Source organism: Triticum aestivum, chromosome 5B (genome assembly GCF_018294505.1).
Source record: "Triticum aestivum cultivar Chinese Spring chromosome 5B, IWGSC CS RefSeq v2.1, whole genome shotgun sequence".
NCBI classification, from domain to species: Eukaryota; Viridiplantae; Streptophyta; class Magnoliopsida; order Poales; family Poaceae; genus Triticum; species Triticum aestivum.
Window position 1 is genome coordinate 651,226,999 of NC_057807.1, and position 20,824 is coordinate 651,247,822.

Consider the following 20,824-nt stretch of genomic DNA (forward strand, 5'->3'; position numbering starts at 1 on the left):
AGTTCACAGAACTCCAAAGCTTGCCTAAATCTGTCCATGCAAATCTTAGATGTAGGCTCTTCCCCCCTGCTTCTCAGTTGCAAAAAGCACTTGATTGATGAAATAGCCAAAGCATGTCCATAGCAAATTAGACTGTCCATGCAACAATAGCAGCAACCTCCAAGTATTCTCCTATTCCGCTGCCTTGGGCTCACCATACAAACCCATCAACCTCCATACAACCACGCCCCGCCCCAAATCTTGTCAACGCCAATGTGATACCCTGACATCACATGGGTTTTCGTAAACTTCACGCTCCGTTTCCAGTGCAAAGCAAACCTCTGCTCCGCCCATCGCAGTCCCTCACCTCCATGTTTGGCATATATAACATCCCTTTTAAACGTTGCAACCCATCCAAGTTTGCAGACAAGAAGAGAACATTGGGGTCTTCAGCCTTTTGTAGTTCCAAAAGAAGACCGTGAACTCCCGGGCTGATTCCCAAGCCAAGCCAGCCCCCTATAAACCTTTCTGTATTTTTCTGTGTTTGGATTCTTGTTTGCATGGACAAATGCCTTCCGCTTGCGTTGGTACTTGTATTCTGGCGATATTTTTCTGTGTGTGGCGTATCTTGTTTCTAACTTGGCACTAATGTTTCTCTACAGGGCAGAGTGGCAAATTTAATAGGCGTGCAGGTGTGAGGCGGCAGTGCATGTTCTTCAATCCATGGATCTTCAGTCTGCAGAACCTGGAGACCCTTTGCTCTTTTTCTTTTGGCAAAAACGCTCAACTTGTAGATGTATTTTCTGTTTCCTCCCGGGTTTTAGTTCAAGCAGTGTGCCATATGCTACTTGTTTCTGTTGGTGTAGAAAGAAGAGCAACTGGTGATTGACTTACCAGGCATCCAACAAAAGTGCTGGTGGTTTTGTTTTTAATTTGTTTTGCCTATCTGATTGTGATTGTGATCCCCGTAGAAGTACATTTGCAGCAGCCTTCAGTGCTTCAAAAGAAAATGAAGAGCACAACGGTGACATTTTTTTACATATTCTCTTGTGCACCCCAGATGAGTTGTTGAGAGAGATACTAGAATATAAACTAAAGAGACAAGTTGTTGTTGAGAGAGATACTAGAACATGAACTAAAGAGACAAGTTGTTGTTGAGAGAGATACTAGAACATGAACTAAAGAGACAAGTTACATAGATGGATGTATTGGAGTCACGTTTGGAAAGCATCCACAACAGGGAAAAGTCCAACGTTGCACTTTTTCTTCTTTTGAACTGGAACCCTGATTCCAAGTCCAACTCTTAATTTACCGCGGGGACTATTTATCGCCTTAAGCGATCAGATCTATTGCTCTCGCTGAAAGAATTTTGCTGGCTCCTATGAATCGGGCCGGCCCATCGTGTGTACACAAAAAAAAACTGACAAGGGAGGAAACGCGCGAAAATCACTAATTGAGGAGTATTCATTGGAAAGTTCACTCCCACCTCCCTAGGCCGCGACAAGTGGTGCGTTGCATATGCGCCACTTGTCACAACTTTTCCCCGGGAGTTTTCCCTTTTTTCGTAGATCCGTTTATCCAAATCTCGAACCGCTTTCACCGTTGGATTCATTGCGTCGAGATCTTCAAAACTGGTTCCCATGTTGATAGGTTTTGATAAACTTTATTTTTTTCAGAAAAAAACCGGACAAAAAAACCGAACCAGGAGCACGGGTTTTTTCCCTTTCCGAAATAGGCATGCCCATGCCTCTCGCGGAAGGAAAAAAAAGAGAAAACACATTTTTTTTGGTTTCCGAGGAGGCACGACCATGCTTCTCGCGAAAGCACAACCATGCCTCCCGCGGAAGCAAAACCGTGCCTCTCATGAAAGAAAAAAAACAGAAAACGCGTTTTTTTCATTTCCCAGAGGCACGGCCGCGAAAGCAATACCATGACTCTGGCGAAAGGAAAAACAGAAAACACATTTTTTTTCCTTTTCCGAGGCACGGGCGTGCCTCTTGCGGAAGCAAAACCGTGCCTCTCGCGAAAGGAAAAAAACATGAAACACTTTTTTTCCATTTCCGAGAGGCACGGCCGTGACTCTCGCGAAAGCAAAACCGTGACTCTTGCAAAAAAAAGAAAACACGTTTTTTCACGCAAAACTTTTTTTTAATTTTTTAATCCAAAAGCTAAGGAAGGCCGATGAAAAATTGAAACGTCGATAAAACCAGAAAAAACCGCATAAAAAGCCGAAAGCACGTGGAAAAATAAATAAATCCGAAGGGAGCGCCCATAGCACGACACGTGGCAAACGGCTGTGAGCGCGCCAAGTGGCACTGATCATTGTGGGGCTCCCGAAAACGCGGGGATAACCAGCGGAGCTAACCACACCACCAGCTTCCAGTTACTGGTTAGAAAATGGATCACGATCAATTAGAGGCGACTGAGCTGGACTTCTCCATTTTTTTCTTTTTTCTTTTTTTGTATTATTTCCTCGCCCTCGCTTCTACCACGGTTTTTCTGTCATGGACGGCCCAAAGAATGTCATGCAGCTGCGTCTCCGGCCCGCCCAGGACGAAAAGCCCATTTTCTGTCATGATTTTTTATCATAGAAGTAGGACCCACCACATCTATGATGATACCGGGTTTTGTCACAATTATCGTCATAGAAGTGTCATATGTATGACAGAAAAAAAAATCGTTCGGCTCATAATGTCACGGATGTGTCTTTTTTTGTAGTGTCGACAGCGACAGCCTGAGGCGGGCTATGTCAAAGGTTAAGTGGCCCACCCCCAACCCCTCGGGTTCAACCGCCGTCGATCTCATCCATGGCCCTGCCGCTGATCTCCTCGTTTGGAGATTATTTTGTCTGTCATGAATAATTTTGGTTGATGTTTAGCCTGTTGTGCTTAACATGCTTCTCGATGTACCTACACAGGATAATTTTGGGAACAACTGATGTTTTACATCGAGGTTAGTTTCATCCCATGGCTTATATATGCTCACTATTCAGGATATCGGTAACTGGTACCATATAGGCCGGGGGCTGATAAGGGACTAATCGGTGAATCAGACTTTTAACTGAATATATCTGCAACCCATTTATCGTTAGGTTAACTAGGACCATATGTAATATATCTGAGGCTACATAGCAACATGCACTGCACATAATGTCTAAATCTGCAATCCTAGACTACATAGCAACAAGGAAGAGTGTTATATTAATATTCTAATGATGTCTAGATATACGTAGAACAGCAGCAGTAGCAACACAACAACAATAACACAACCCTGTTTGGATACTCAACTTAGCTAGAGGTTAGAGTTAGTTTCTAGCTCATGACTAACCCTGAACTAACTCCATTCGAAGAGTTGTTTGGATGGCAGGGTTAGATTGATAATAAATGCACTAGGAGAACTAGCTCCAATTAGCACCTCTTGGGTTGGATAATTTTTTTGGGTGGGTTATAGATGCAACTAGCTCAAACTAGCCCTCATGTTTAGATATACTTTAGGGCTATTTGAGCCTGAACTAGCTCAAACTAACTGTAACTCATGGATACAGCAGCAGTTAATCAGCCGATAATTTGTAAGAATGCACTAAACTCCTTCCGGCCCATAATATAAGATGTTAATTCATGTAATATGTGAGTATATTGGATGTTATAAGATATTATAAAAGAGTATTGTACTACATCATTGTGCAATTGTTGTTTAGCTTCTAATATTAACTTGGTGCTTTTAGGTACATATGTCATTAGTAAAGATCCGCGTTTTGACCCTTTCTGCGTATGGGCAATGAGATATCGATGAACCAGCATTAAGTGAGGAAGCTGATAAAGATTGTTAGTAAAATGGGTCCAAAGATGGCAATTAAAATATTTGTTTACACTTTATCCAAGACAATAGCGAACTGCAGGATGGTAAGTAAGAACTCTGCAGCCTTCTTTTTACTGCCCATAATGAGTTGTGTTAGATGACAATGTCTGAATCTTTTTCCTTTGCAGTGGTTGCCAAAGCAGTTTACTCAAAATTACCTCTCAAACTACATGATTGGTGGGCATGCAAAGGTTAAAGTATTTCTACCAGAACACGATGATTATCTAGATGTTTTCATGAAGACTGTGAAGGATGGGCGGTCGGCCATCACAAGGTGTTGGACTAGAGTCGTGCGTGCCTTCTGCATGGAGGAGGGTACAATATTGGCATTTCGCTTCACCTTGTTCAGCAACCAGAATGTATTTCGCCTCTTTCTTTACCGTCTTTAATAGTACAAGTATACAACTGTGGTTCATCATTCTTTATTTGGTTCTTATGTAATTCTTGAATATATGTACCTATGAATCGAATAATGCATTGGTTGTTTGAACCTGATGGATATGAATAAAGTTGTAGCATACATTCAAATTCAAATTCAAATCCGGTACAATTTGAAATAGCAACAATTAAATTATGGTGAAATTACACTCTCTAGGTCGTTACGGCACACACGGTTGGTAAAACACAAACGTTTGAGATATACACCATAATCCGAGACAGTTTACATATAGGAGACGTGTGCAAGCATGCACACAGTTGCCGTTTACAAAGCGTGTGCGATGTCAGACAATATCACAAATAGTGCGGACAAACTAAACGTTTGTGTTAGTTGCCTTATCGTACATGATTCGCAACCATGAACTGTTTCTGATGAAGTATGCATCATAAACGTAGCACCACAGAATAGCGTGTGCGATAGTTGTTGTGTACGACGATGTTACTGTTGGAAATATGCCCTAGAGGCAATAATAAAAGCATTATTATTATATTTCCTTGTTCATGATAATTGTCTTTATTCATGTTATAATTGTGTTATCCGGAAATCGTAATACATGTGTGAATAACAGACACCAACATGTCCCTAGTGAGCCTCTAGTTGACTAGCTCGTTGATCAACAGATAGTCATGGTTTCCTGACTATGGACACTGGATGTCATTGATAACGGGATCACATCATTAGGAGAATGATGTGATGGACAAGACCCAATCCTAAACATAGCACAGGATCGTATAGTTCGTTTGCTAGAGTTTTGCAATGTCAAAGTATCTTTTCCTTAGACCATGAGATCGTGTAACTCCCGGATACCGTAGGAGTGCTTTGGGTATGCCAAACGTCACAACGTAACTGGGTGACTATAAAGGTAGACTACGGGTATCTCCGAAAGTGTCTGTTGGGTGACATGGATCAAGACTGGGATTTGTCACTCCGTATGACGGAGAGGTATCACTGGGCCCTCTCGGTAATGCATCATCATAATGAGCTCAGAGTGACCAAGTGTCTGGTCACGGGATCATGCATTACGGTACGAGTAAAGTGACTTGCCGGTAACGAGATTGAACGAGGTATTGGGATACCGACGATCGAATCTCGGGCAAGTAACATATCGATAGACAAAGGGAATAGCGTACGGGGTTGATTGAATCCTCGACATCGTGGTTCATCCGATGAGATCATCGTGGAGCATGTGGGAGCCAACATGGGTATCCAGATCCCGCTGTTGGTTATTGACCGGAGAGTCGTCTCGGTCATGTCTGCTTGTCTCCCGAACCCGTAGGGTCTACACACTTAAGGTTCGGTTACGCTAGGGTTGTAGGGATATGTATATGCAGTAACCCGAATGTTGTTCGGAGTCCCGGATGAGATCCCGGACGTCACGAGGAGTTCCGGAATGGTCCGGAGGTAAAGATTTATATATGGGAAGTCCTGTTTCGGGCATCAGGACAAGTTTCGGGGTTATCGGTATTGTACCGGGACCACCGGAAGGGTCCCGGGGGTCCACCGGGTGGGTCCACCTGCCCCGGGGGGCCACATGGGCTGTAAGGGGGTGCGCCTTGGCCTAATGGTCCAAGGGCACCAGCCCCACATAGGCCCATGCGCCTAGGGTTTAAGGGGGCAAGAGTCCTAGGAGGGGAAGGCACCTCCTAGGTGCCTTGGGGGGAGGGAAAAACCCCTTGGCCACCGCACCCCCTAGGAGATTGGATCTCCTAGGGCCGGCCACCCCCCCTTGGCACCCCTATATATAGTGGGGGAGAGGAGGGACTTCATACCTGAATGCCCTGGCCTTTGGTTGCCTCCTTCTCCCTCCCCAACACCTCCTCCACCTCCATAGTGCTTAGCGAAGCTCTGCCGGAGTACTGCAGCTCCATCAACACCACGCCGTCGTGCTGCTGCTGGTGCCACCTCCCTCAACCTCTCCTCCCTCCCTTGCTGGATCAAGAAGGAGGAGACGTGGCTGTTCCGTACGTGTGTTGAACGCGGAGGTGCCGTCCGTTCGGTGCTAGGATCTCCGGTGATTTGGATCACGTCGTGTTCGACTACATCATCCCCGTTCTTTGAACGCTTCCGCTCGCGATCTACAAGGTACGTAGATGCATCCAATGACTCGTTGCTAGATGAACTCCTAGATGATCTTGGTGAAACGAGTAGGAAAATTTTTGTTTTCTGCAACGTTCCCCAACAGTGGCATCATGAGCTAGGTCTATGCGTAGTTCTTCTTGCGCGAGTAGAACACAATTTGTTGTGGGCGTAGATTTGTCAACTTTCTTGCCGTTACTAGTCCTTTCTTGCTTCAGCGGTATTGTGGGATGAAGCGGCCCGGACCAACCTTACACGTACGCTTACGTGAGACCGGTTCCACCGACTAACATGCACTAGTTGCATAAGGTGGCTGGCGGGTGTCTGTCTCTCCTACTTTAGTTGGAGCGGAATCGATGAACAGGGTCCTTATGAAGGGTAAATAGAAGTTGACAAATCACGTTGTGGCTTTAACGTAGGTAAAAAAACGTTCTTGCTAGAACCCTAATTCAGCCACGTAAAACTTGCAACAACAATTAGAGGACGTCTAACTTGTTTTTGCAGCAAGTGGTTTGTGATATGATATGGCCAAAGTTGTGATGAATGATGTATGAGATGTTCATGCTATTGTAATAGGATTCACGACTTGCATGTCGATGAGTATGACAACCGGCAGGAGCCATAGGAGTTGTCTTTATTCTTTTATATGACCTGCGTGTCATCAAGAAACGCCATGTAAATTACTTTACTTTATTGCTAAACGCGTTAGCCATAGTAGTAGAAGTAATAGTTGGCGAGCAACTTCATGGAGACACGATGATGGAGATCATGATGATGGAGATCATGGTGTCAAGCCGGTGACAAGATGATCATGGAGCCCCAAGATGGAGATCAAAGGAGCTGTGTGATATTGGCCATATCATGTCACGTTTATTATTTGATTGCATGTGATGTTTATCATGTTTTGCATCTTGTTTACTTAGAACGACGGTAGTAAATAAGATGATCCCTCACAATAAATTTCAAGAAGTGTTCCCCCTAACTGTGCACCGTTGCGACAGTTCGCTGTTTCAAAACACCACGTGATGATCGGGTGTTTTATTCAGACGTTCACATACAACGAGTGTAAGACAGATTTACACATGCAAACACTTAGGTTGACTTGACGAGCCTAGCATGTACAGACATGGCCTCGGAACACAGAAGACCGAAAGGTCGAGCATGAGTCGTATAGAAGATACGATCAACATGAAGATGTTCACCGATGTTGACTAGTCCGTCTCACGTGATGATCGGACACGGTCTAGTTTAACTCGGATCATGTAATACTTAGATGACTAGAGGGATGTCTAATCTAAGTGGGAGTTCACTAATAATTTGATTAGTTGAACTTAATTATCATGAACTTAGTCTAAAAACTTTGCAATATGTCTTGTAGATCAAATGGCCAACGTAGTCCTCAACTTCAACGCGTTCCTAGAGAAAACTAAGCTGAAAGACGATGGCAGCAACTATACGGACTGGGTCCGGAACCTGAGGATCATCCTCATAGCTGCCAAGAAAGATTATGTCCTACAAGCACCACTTGGTGACGCACCCGTTCTCCCTGCGGAACAAGACGTTGTGAACGCTTGGCAGGCACGTTTCGATGACTACTCCCTCGTTCAGTGCGGCATGCTTTACAGCCTAGAGCCGGGGCTCCAAAAGCGTTTTGAGAGACATGGAGCATATGAGATGTTCGAAGAGCTGAAAATGGTTTTCCAAGCTCATGCCCGGGTCGAGAGATATGAAGTCTCCGACAAATTCTTCAGCTGTAAGATGGAGGAAAACAGTTCTGTCAGTGAGCACATACTCACTATGTCTGGGTTGCATAACCGCTTGACTCAGCTGGGAGTTAATCTCTCGGATGATGCGGTCATTGACAGAATCCTCGAGTCGCTTCCACCAAGCTACAAGAGCTTTGTGATGAACTTCAATATGCAGGGGATGGAAAAGACCATTCCTGAAGTATTTGCTATGCTGAAATCAGCAGAGGTAGAAGTCAGGAAGGAACATCAAGTGTTGATGGTCAATAAAACCACTAAGTTCAAGAAAGGCAAGGGTAAAAAGAACTTCAAGAAGGACGGCAAGGAGGTTGCCGCGCCCGGCAAGCAAGCTGCCGGGAAGAAGCCAAAGAATGGACCCAAGCCCGAGACTGAGTGCTTTTATTGCAAGGGAAGCGGTCACTGGAAGCGGAACTGCCCTAAGTACTTAGCGGATAAGAAGGCCGGCAAAACAAAAGGTATATGTGATATACATGTAATTGATGTGTACCTTACTAGTGCCCGTAGTAGCTCCTGGGTATTTGATACCGGTGCAGTTGCTCACATTTGTAACTCAAAGCAGGGGCTGCGGAATAAGCGGAAACTGGCAAAGGACGAGGTGACGATGCGCGTCGGGAATGGTTCCAAGGTCAATGTGGTCGCCGTCGGCACGCTACCTCTGCATCTCCCTTCGGGATTAGTTTTAAACCTTAATAATTGTTATTTAGTGCCAGCTTTGAGCATGAACATTGTATCGGGATCTCATTTAATTCGAGATGGCTACTCTTTTAAATCTGAGAATAATGGTTGTTCCATTTTTATGAGAGATATGTTTTATGGTCATGCTCCTATGGTGAATGGTTTATTCTTTATGAATCTCGAACGTGATGCTACACATGTTCATAATGTGAGTACCAAAAGAAGTAAGGTTGATAATGATAGTCCCACATACCTGTGGCACTGCCGCCTTGGTCACATAGGTGTCAAACGCATGAAGAAGCTCCATGCTGATGGACTTTTAGAGTCTCTTGATTATGAATCATTTGACACATGCGAACCATGCCTTATGGGTAAAATGACCAAGACTCCGTTCTCAGGAACAATGGAGCGAGAAACCGACTTATTGGAAATCATACATACTGATGTGTGCGGTCCAATGAGTGTTGAGGCTCGCGGTGGCTATCGTTATGTTCTCACCCTCACTGATGATTTAAGTAGGTATGGGTATATCTACTTAATGAAACACAAGTCTGAAACCATTGAAAAGTTCAAGGAATTTCAGAGTGAGGTTGAAAATCAACGTGACAGGAAAATCAAGTTTCTACGATCAGATCGTGGAGGAGAATACTTGAGTCACGAGTTTGGGGCACACTTAAGAAAATGTGGAATAGTTTCACAACTCACGCCGCCTGGAACACCTCAGCGTAATGGTGTGTCCGAACGTCGTAATCGCACTCTGTTAGATATGGTGCGATCTATGATGTCTCTTACCGATTTACCGCTTTCTTTTTGGGGCTATGCTTTAGAGACTGCCGCATTCACTTTAAATAGGGCTCCGTCGAAATCCGTTGAGACGACACCATATGAATTATGGTTTGGGAAGAAACCTAAGCTGTCGTTTCTAAAAGTTTGGGGATGCGATGCTTATGTCAAGAAACTTCAACCTGAAAAGCTCGAACCCAAGTCGGAAAAATGCGTCTTCATAGGATACCCAAAAGAAACTATTGGGTACACCTTCTACCTCAGATCCGAAGGCAAGATCTTTGTTGCCAAGAATGGGTCCTTTCTGGAGAAAGAGTTTCTCTCGAAAGAAGTAAGTGGGAGGAAAGTAGAGCTTGATGAAGTATTGCCTCTTGAACCGGAAAATGGCGCAACTCAAGAAAATGTTCCTGAGGTGCCAGCACCGACTAGAGAGGGAGTTAATGATAATGATCAAGATACTTCTGATCAAGCTCCTACTGAAATTCGAAGGTCCACAAGGACACGTTCCGCACCAGAGTGGTACGGCAACCCTGTCTTGGAAATCATGCTGTTAGACAACGGTGAACCTTCGAACTATGAAGAAGCGATGGCGGGACCAGATTCCGACAAATGGCTAGAAGCCATGAAATCCGAGATAGGATCCATGTATGAAAACGAAGTATGGACTTTGACTGACTTGCCCGTAGAACGGCGAGCCATAGAAAATAAATGGATCTTTAAGAAGAAGACAGACGCGGATGGTAATGTGACCATCTATAAAGCTCGGCTTGTTGCTAAGGGTTATCGACAAGTTCAAGGGGTTGACTACGATGAGACTTTCTCACCGGTAGCGAAGCTGAAGTCCGTCCGAATCATGTTAGCAATTGCCGCATTCTATGATTACGAAATATGGCAAATGGACGTCAAAACGGCATTCCTTAATGGTTTCCTTAAGGAAGAATTGTATATGATGCAGCCGGAAGGTTTTGTCGATCCTAAAAATGCTGACAAAGTGTGCAAGCTCCAACGCTCGATTTATGGGCTGGTGCAAGCATCTCGGAGTTGGAACATTCGCTTTGATGAGATGATCAAAGCGTTTGGGTTTACACAGACTTATGGAGAAGCCTGCGTTTACAAGAAAGTGAGTGGGAGCTCTGTAGCATTTCTCATATTATATGTAGATGACATACTTTTGATGGGAAATGATATAGAACTCTTGGACAGCATCAAGGCCTACTTGAATAAAAGTTTTTCAATGAAGGACCTTGGAGAAGTTGCTTATATATTAGGCATCAAAATCTATAGAGATAGATCGAGACGCCTCATAGGTCTTTCACAAAGCACATACCTTGATAAGATATTGAAGAAGTTCAATATGGATCAATCCAAGAAAGGGTTCTTGCCTGTGTTACAAGGTGTGAAATTGAGCTCAGCTCAATGTCCGACCACGGCAGAAGATATAGAAGAGATGAGCGTCATCCCCTATGCCTCAGCCATAGGTTCTATTATGTATGCCATGATGTGTACCAGACCTGATGTTAACCTTGCCGTAAGTTTGGTAGGAAGGTACCAAAGTAATCCCGGCAAGGAACACTGGACAGCGGTCAAGAATATCCTGAAGTACCTGAAAAGGACTAAGGAAATGTTTCTCGTTTATGGAGGTGACGAAGAGCTCGTCGTAAAGGGTTACGTCGACGCTAGCTTCGACACAGATCTGGATGACTCTAAGTCACAAACCGGATACGTGTATATTTTGAATGGTGGGGCAGTAAGCTGGTGCAGTTGCAAGCAAAGCGTCGTGGCGGGATCTACATGTGAAGCGGAGTACATGGCAGCCTCGGAGGCAGCACATGAAGCAATATGGGTGAAGGAGTTCATCACCGACCTAGGAGTCATACCCAATGCGTCGGGGCCGATCAAGCTCTTCTGTGACAACACTGGAGCTATTGCACTTGCCAAGGAGCCCAGGTTTCACAAGAAGACAAGGCACATCAAGCGTCACTTCAACTCCATTCGTGAAAATGTTCAAGATGGAGACATAGAGATTTGTAAAGTACATACGGACCTGAATGTAGCAGATCCGTTGACTAAACCTCTCCCTAGAGCAAAACATGATCAACACCAGAATTCCATGGGTGTTCGATTCATCACAATGTAACTAGATTATTGACTCTAGTGCAAGTGGGAGACTGTTGGAAATATGCCCTAGAGGCAATAATAAAAGCATTATTATTATATTTCCTTGTTCATGATAATTGTCTTTATTCATGCTATAATTGTGTTATCCGGAAATCGTAATACATGTGTGAATAACAGACACCAACATGTCCCTAGTGAGCCTCTAGTTGACTAGCTCGTTGATCAACAGATAGTCATGGTTTCCTGACTATGGACACTGGATGTCATTGATAACGGGATCACATCATTAGGAGAATGATGTGATGGACAAGACCCAATCCTAAACATAGCACAAGATCGTATAGTTCGTTTGCTAGAGTTTTGCAATGTCAAAGTATCTTTTCCTTAGACCATGAGATCGTGTAACTCCCGGATACCGTAGGAGTGCTTTGGGTATGCCAAACGTCACAACGTAACTGGGTGACTATAAAGGTAGACTACGGGTATCTCCGAAAGTGTCTGTTGGGTGACATGGATCAAGACTGGGATTTGTCACTCCGTATGACGGAGAGGTATCACTGGGCCCTCTCGGTAATGCATCATCATAATGAGCTCAGAGTGACCAAGTGTATGGTCACGGGATCATGCATTACGGTACGAGTAAAGTGACTTGCCGGTAACGAGATTGAACGAGGTATTGGGATACCGACGATCGAATCTCGGGCAAGTAACATATCGATAGACAAAGGGAATAGCGTACGGGGTTGATTGAATCCTCGACATCGTGGTTCATCCGATGAGATCATCGTGGAGCATGTGGGAGCCAACATGGGTATCCAGATCCCGCTGTTGGTTATTGACCGGAGAGTCGTCTCGGTCATGTCTGCTTGTCTCCCGAACCCGTAGGGTCTACACACTTAAGGTTCGGTTACGCTAGGGTTGTAGGGATATGTATATGCAGTAACCCGAATGTTGTTCGGAGTCCCGGATGAGATCCCGGACGTCACGAGGAGTTCCGAAATGGTCCGGAGGTAAAGATTTATATATGGGAAGTCCTGTTTCGGGCATCGGGACAAGTTTCGGGGTTATCGGTATTGTACCGGGACCACCGGAAGGATCCCGGGGGTCCACCGGGTGGGTCCACCTGCCCCGGGGGGCCACATGGGCTGTAAGGGGGTGCGCCTTGGCCTAATGGGCCAAGGGCACCAGCCCCACATAGGCTCATGCGCCTAGGGTTTAAGGGGGCAAGAGTCCTAGGAGGGGAAGGCACCTCCTAGGTGCCTTGGGGGGAGGGAAAACCCCCTTGGCCGCCGCACCCCCTAGGAGATTGGATCTCCTAGGGCCGGCCACCCCCCCTTGGCACCCCTATATATAGTGGGGGAGAGGAGGGACTTCATACCTGAACGCCCTGGCCTTTGGTTGCCTCCTTCTCCCTCCCCAACACCTCCTCCACCTCCATAGTGCTTAGCGAAGCTCTGCCGGAGTACTGCAGCTCCATCAACACCACGCCGTCGTGCTGCTGCTGGTGCCACCTCCCTCAACCTCTCCTCCCTCCCTTGCCGGATCAAGAAGGAGGAGACGTGGCTGTTCCGTACGTGTGTTGAACGCGGAGGTGCCGTCCGTTCGGTGCTAGGATCTCCGGTGATTTGGATCACGTCGTGTTCGACTACATCATCCCCGTTCTTTGAACGCTTCCGCTCGCGATCTACAAGGTACGTAGATGCATCCAATGACTCGTTGCTAGATGAACTCCTAGATGATCTTGGTGAAACGAGTAGGAAAATTTTTGTTTTCTGCAACGTTCCCCAACAGTTACGACGGTCCGACATTTTGTGATCCTGTCCGACACTCGTACGACGATTAGCTAATCTTCTTAATTAGTTATGCATACGGTTCGGGAAAAGCGAATGTGTGTGATTGTATGCTTATCATACACGTTCTATAATAGTGAACTGTTTGTGATGGGCCACGCATCGTAAACATAGTACCATAGAATACCGACTGTGATGGCAATGCGAGCACAAACGAGTAGGAGTACTGTAGGGTCCCTATCCCCGACGGTTTCTAGGTCGTGTGGGAAGGACCCCCCTTTCGCCGTCACTCACTAGGCGACGGTTCCAAATGCCGTCGCGGAAAGGGTTAAAACCGTTTGTATAGCACCGACGCGTACCAGTGATTGGAGCCGTTTCCGGTGTCAGTCATCTTGGCCTCCTCTCTCCCGTCCTACTGCACTGCCGGTGCCATGGCGCGAGCACTGCATTTCTCCTCCTCTATCCACTGTCTCCGTGCGGACTTTCTCCGCGACGACAAGGCTAGCAATTAGTTTGCCGCGCCGCCGACGGGGTCGCTCGCACACGACTTCGTGTATGTCATGTCAAACGCTGGTCCTAGACTCCGTGCTCGTCATGTTGGACGCGGCGCCGCGGTCACCGTCCATCACACTCGCCATGGTCCAACACACACTGCATTTCTCCTTCCCCTTCCTCTGCCTCAACGCTCCTCCACGCAGACTATCTATGCGGCAGCGACGCTAGCAACTAGTTCACCGCGGCGCCGGCTGGAACGCTCGCCCGAGACTCCATGCTCGTCGTGTTGGTCGTGGCACCGCAGTCACCACCACTGTAGTTGCGAGGCATGGTGTAACTGTGTGTTAAGTATAAGTGTTAGCTCTTAATCATATCCTGCATATACAACCAAACACCATGTAGCTGTGTGAGTCGAGCCAATGCAGGCAACGAAACAATATGGCAAAATTACTCCCCTAATGTGAGAGACCTAGATGCGAGCAACCAAACAATGCAAATGTTAGTTTGGTCGCGCTAACTGTCACACGTGTGGTACGAAGGGAGAAGCACCACACGTCTTTAATGTAAACAGATTGCCATCTCATCGCATGCATGCATGTAGGAATCTTTTTGGATTTTCAGTTTTTAAAATGTTTTATCTCTTAAACGAAAAATCCGATTGAAAATCTGTTTTCACCATTAAATCATTCGTGATGAGATCTTCGAAACTAGATCCCATGTTGATATGTTTTGATGAAATTTTTTTTGGATTAAAAGTTCCCATGTCTATTGCATATGAATGGCCATGATGTTTACACTGAAGTTGCCATGATATGTTTCAGCTATTTTTTCTTCTATGTTTAAAAGTAAATCTTGACATTTATAAAACGGGAAATTAAGAAACTAGACTTGCCATGAACCATAAACTAAAATTGCCATGATACATGCACGTAAAATTGCCATGGTTCATACAAAAAATAGTTTTCATGGTCAAAGTACTGGAGTTGCCATCATCAAAATACTAAAATTGCCATGATCTACAAACTAAAGTTGCCACATGGCAACTTTAGTTTAAGCCCTATGGCAACTGCAGTATAAACATCGTGGCAACTTCTGGCGAAAAAAATAATTCATCGAAACATATCAACATGGGGTCTTGTTTTGAAGATCTCGTCGAGACGGATTTAATGATGAAAACGGATTTTTAGTTCGCTTTTTTATTTAGGAGATACAACATTTTTAAGCCGAAAACCAAAAAAAATCTTGCTGATGTCATCTATTCATACGTGACAAAATGAGTGGTAATGGAGGCATGTGAGCGATGTGCAAACGCCCACACGTGTGGGCGTTAATATTTCCCTAGTTTTTAGCTCTTTTTTTTTTCTCATTTCAACCCCGCCTTTTTCTTTTTTTTTTGACACAATTTGTCTCTTTTTTTAGAGGACGTTTCATTCCCTCCCGCTTTGCGGCAACTCGGATGCGTTTACAAGGTGTTAGAATTAATTACGATATGTAATTAGGGAAATCTCCCATTGCCCGAACGGTCGTGCGGTTGCTACCGCAACTGACGCCTCTCTCCTGGAACCAACGCATTCCTCTGGATCGTTGCGTCTCTCCAACACATATATAAGCGTACTCTCGATCGATCAATGGCACAGATTTCATTTTTGATCTCGAACACGTCATAAATACCGGCGACGACTTTGGCAGGTATGGGCATGGCATCGATTCCAGCCCTTGATGGTGGAAGCCTTCGGCCGGCGATCACCGCGCATCAGCGGATATGGACACAACGCACTCCAGTGGGCTTGGTGGTGCACGGCGCCCTCCGGTGCAGCGCGACCATTGACCCTGGCAAGGTCGTCGGCACCGGCACATGTGGCTGGCGGCGTGTTTCTCGCATGCAGCCTGCAAGGCGGTGGTAGCCATCAACTGGCACGCGACGCCTCATCCCTCCACCAGCGCCGAGGCACCCCACGCGGCGACCTCCAGTGCATGGCCGCGTCAACCAAAGTACGGAAAGACGGCGCCATGCTGTGCGTGGACCACGGATTCTCTCAGCCGGCGTCCAGCCTGAGAGCGGCAGCGGTGGCCAACGCAGCCCTCGGCTCACACCCGTGCAGCGCGACGGTGCCAAGCGGTGTTCCTCGCGCTCCCGACGGCGTCCTCTCTTTTGGCGGCTCATGTGTGGTGGCTCAGACCTGGACCGGCTAACAAACGCGGCGCTACTCCTACCGGTTGCGGGGTGCATACCCGGTGCCGCCGTCCGACGGCTCCGTCCTGCTTAGCGCGGCCACCTATAGTTTCGACGCTCCATGCTCGACCTCTGCTTCCCCAATTGCAGGCGGCACTGGGACGCCGCCATGGCGGCCCATGGTGCAGCGATGCCTGCTCAGGCCCCTGCTCTTGGTCGCGCATCCACGGATTCCGGCAATCTTTCGACACGGCCCGGAAGCCAGCGGCCGGACATGCGCACATGCCCCCATGGACGGCGGAAGCACCCACCGGCGCGCGGGGCCCATGGCCGGAGGACGCAGCAAGGCGCGGTGACTGTTGTGGCATCCAACGAACACCCGCGAACTCCAGCGGCGGTGGTTTCTGTGTGTAAAAGCTAACTCCGAATCGATTGATTCTTTTGGCCACACAAAGCACAACGATGGAACCTTATCTCTTTTGAAGGTTTTTCATTGTAGCCCTCCGATTATGCACTAATCCCGGACAAGTGCCTATGTATTTCCGTTGACCACCGGATCAGGCCACCCGCTGTACTACAAATTTACATTGGTGGTTGATCTCTCCATATCACATTTACAATATGTAGATGATGATTTCAGATATACTATGTGAAAATGGGACATGTTCAACATATTTTCTCTCTAGCAATTCCTATAACATGTTCTGCATTGCGATTGAAATTAAGTTTTCTCGCACAACAATATTGATTTGCGATTGAGAATTTTTTTTCTCGCAAAATAATTGCGGTTGAGATCAATTTTCTCTTGCAAAATATTAATTCACTTTGCTGAATTATCTTGCAAATTTGATACAAGATCTCATTTAATTTAAGATCTATACAATTCAAGTTTTCACTTCAGGATCAAGTTTATAACATCATTATTATTCACTACATTAGTAGTGTTTTCTGTTGAGTACCATGTGTATTCCAGAGGTGGAATCTCTTTCCGATAACTTATATCATTGGCAGTACAAAATCATCTATCTCTGCAGTTGATAGATGTAGTGATTACATATCCATGTCGATCACTAGATTCAGACATATATGATTGATTCCCGATGGAGTCTCAATTCTGAATCAAAATACAAAATGCAATATACATTGTGTAAAATCAGTAAGTCACCATACGACTTATTATTGTCGGTACATATGGTACAACCGACGTAGTGAGATCCTTATACACAAGGATTACTCCTACAATGATGATTATCCATGTTTGTGTGTCTGCAATGACGACGCATGTAATCGTCTAAATGACGGAGTTTAAAATGAAGGATTTGGGTAAACCAAAATACGGCTCGTTACTACAAACTGAGCACCTTCATTCATACATTATGGCATACTATGTTGTCTATATCCATAATATATTGGAGAAATTCATTGTGGACATATCTTATCCATCCATAACCATCATGGTACTTCATTCTCTCAACGTAGAGAAAGATCTATTTAGACCAAGAGATGATGGAAACGAGATATTGGGACTCAACGTTCCATAATGCCATTGGATCCACCAAACACAATTGGTTGGTACTCAAGAATATCTTTCGATATCTCCAAGGCATCAAACATCTTGTCCTGGTTTTTCAGTTTCACAGAAATGTGAACTCTGATACCATTGGATACATCGATCGGATCCCCACTATGTCAGATCGTAGACAAGCTTAGTGTTCCTACTAGGTGTGATAGCCTTCTCATGAAGAGTTTTCAAAATAAACCTCATGGCTACATCCACCAACCATTATCTCAACGATAATGTTTCTTGAGATATTCTTAAAGACATCACGTTATGCTCTCCCTTTGTGAGTTTATATTTCAGGATCTCATCAAAGATGTTATGAAGAAACTTTTGGAGGAGAATTCTTTTTGAGGTGACGGAACTTCCCGGATAATCATAAAGATGATTCTATATGGTCAAGCGTAGATTAAGGAGAGTGTTAAAATTAATTACGATATGTAATTAGGGGAATCTCTCCTTGCCCGAACGGTCGTGCGGTTGCTACCGCAACCGACGCCGAGAGGTCCTATTGGACGCTCGCGAGCGGCAAACAGCAGAGCATTCACTGAAGGGCAAACAGCAGAGCATTCACTGAAGAGCACGCAAAACGGGCGGCCCATTTGTAGGCGCTGAATGTAAAAACTAACGAAAATTAAGGAGGATCCTGGACTCGAACTCCGTCCCGCACGCTACATACTACCGTTGCTAACCAGTCGAGCTAGCCATCTCTACTTGGCCACAATGCAGCGCAAATTATTAAGTACTCCATCCGTTTTAAAGTAGATGACCCAACTTTGTATTAAAGTTGTACTAACTTTAGTACAAAGTTGGGTCATCTATTTTGGAACGGAGGGAGTAATAGCTACAGGGGCGGACCCGTTTTTAAAAAGTTCCACTTAGGAAAATGTGAACAAATTTCCTTCCAAAAAGCCAATAATATTTGACATGTGAAAAAAAAAATCAAAACTCGAACAACTTCTAAAACACGATTTTTGAAAAAAAGTGAACAGAAATTGAAAACATGAACAAATTTTTTATATAGGCTGAACAATTTTTATATATACATTGAATGTTTTTGTAATACGCTGAATAATTTGTAAAAAAGCATTGAACATTTCTGTGATATACGCTGAACAAGTTTTCGAAATACACAATGAACACTTCGTAGTATGCATTGAACAAAATCTTGATATACAATGAACAAGTTTAAAATACACAGTGAACAATTTGTTAATATACGATGAACATTTTTTTAATAATATAAGGTGAATACTTTTTTTATATACGATGAACATCTTTTAATACGTGGTGGACCTTTTATATACTAAAAAATGTAAAACAGAGAAAAGAAACAGTAAAAAAAGAAAAAAAGAAAAGAATAAGCAGAGAAAAAGAAAAAGAAGAAAAAATCAAAAATAGAATAAAACATAGTAAAAACAAAACAGAAAAACCGGTCCAGGGAACCTTCTAGAAAGTTCCCAAAACCGGCCAGGAACCTTCAAGAAGATTCCCAAGATCCCGCAACGAAGAAACAGAAACGACCGCAACAAAGAAACCGGTGCGAAGCTGAATCGTGGGCCGGCCCAAGTGGAAGCGACAAGTCCCGCTCTTCAGGGAAGTTACGAAGATTTGACGCTAACGAGCGTCATATAGGAATCACCACCGACGCCTCTCTCCTGGAACCAACGCATTCCTCCGGGTCGTTGCGTCTCTCCAGCAATTAATCGATCGATGACAGAGATTTCATTTTTTATCTCGAACACACGGCCCACCAATCCAACAACAAAATGTTGCGGCAACCCAGCGGATGCGTTTACACGGCCCACCAATCCAACAGCAAAATGTAGCCCAACAGATTTCCTTCCAGTTGTTTGGTATGGCCGCATCTCCACCGTCCAGGCATCAGCAAACGGCATAAAGCCTACAGCCTAAGCTAGGGTTTTCGATTTGTGGATCGGGACTCCAGAGGCCGCCGCATCCTCTCTCAATCCACGCCAATCCCTAGCCACATCTCCGGCCACCTTCCGCCATGTCTTCACCGAGGAGGTTTTCCTGGGTCGTGCTGAGGAAGCACGTCCCGGTCTTCGACGCCGAGGAGAAGGAGCAGGAGGACAAGATCATGGCCAAGGCGAGCAAAGATTGGGGGAACATCGAGAATGGGTCCTGGATACTGGACCAGTTCTCGCTCGACGCGCACCTCGTCGAGCCGCCGGAGCTCTCCACCTTGTCCGTGCGCGCCAAGATCGAGACGCAGGAGCGCGGCTTCGGGTGCGTCCTCGACTCCGTCGTGGAGAACTACCTCGTCATGACTCTGGTGTTCGGCGACAGGTGGTACGGGCTCGTCTACGACGCCGCCAAGAACTCGCTCTCGCTGCTCCCCGCCACCATGGATTCCTTCGAGGGCTACGACTTCGCGTCGAGAGTTGATTCTGTGCCCTTCTTCTTCCTGAGGCCACCTGCTGTCCTGCCACGCGACGACGGTTCCTACGATCTGTTCAATCTGGGGTTCCGTTTCGCTACACGCGACAGAGTGTTGCAGGGGTCGTCGGGCATCATCTTCCGGTGGTGGAGCCATGCCGCTGGCAAGAAGTGGACGAAGCAGGAGGCGCGCTTCAGCCCGCATACCCAGGTGCCGCGCCAGCCGGCTTACAAAGTAGACGCGGCCTTCACTTTCAAAGGGAAGGTTTTCTGGGCCGATCTCATGCTTGGCGCCATTGTCTGTGACATGCCATCCACCCGTACCACTACCAGCGAAGACGAAGACCACGTGGAGCTGGACTTCATCCATCTTCCCCAGGAGTGCCAAGGCCGTGACTTCTCCCGCAGTTACCCCAAGGACCGTCGGACCATGGGCCCTGTCGGGGACTCCATAAAGCTCATCTCCATCGTCACCATCAGTGGCGACAACCCCCGTGACAACACGCCCCCTGCCGATGTCGTGTTGCGGAGCTGGACCCTGTCGCCAGATCTCCGCTCATGGACGAGAGACCAAGACATGGAGCTGCCCTTGCCCCTGCTCTGGCAGTCGGAGGTCTACAAGCGCGAGAGGCTGCCGCAGGCCATGCCGCAGTGCCCAGTCCTCAAGGCCGACGAGGATGGTGTCCTTTACCTCTTGCTGGGAGATTACTACCT

At 46.0% G+C, this 20,824-nt stretch overlaps 2 protein-coding genes across 6 annotated transcripts in view; both read left to right on the top strand.

Annotated features, from left to right (window-relative positions):
• The window catches only part of LOC123113913 (protein argonaute MEL1), a 9,336-nt gene extending 8,425 nt beyond the window's left edge, over positions 1-911 (top strand). For 4 of the 5 annotated variants that reach the window (XM_044535235.1, XM_044535232.1, XM_044535236.1 and 1 more), the window contains one exon: positions 642-911. The gene's annotated coding sequence lies outside the window, so the exon portion shown is untranslated. The remainder of the gene's footprint in view (positions 1-641) is intronic. The other variant, XM_044535233.1, reaches the window with a different exon arrangement.
• An 18,669-nt stretch (positions 912-19,580) lies between these two features.
• Positions 19,581-20,822, top strand: LOC123117407 (uncharacterized; the record flags this gene model as incomplete). The annotated part of the gene is given in 1 exon segment (XM_044538173.1): positions 19,581-20,822. A coding segment is annotated over 1 exon segment (1,101 nt), but the record flags the coding sequence as incomplete, so codon positions are not given.
• Positions 20,823-20,824: the final 2 nt, after the last annotated feature.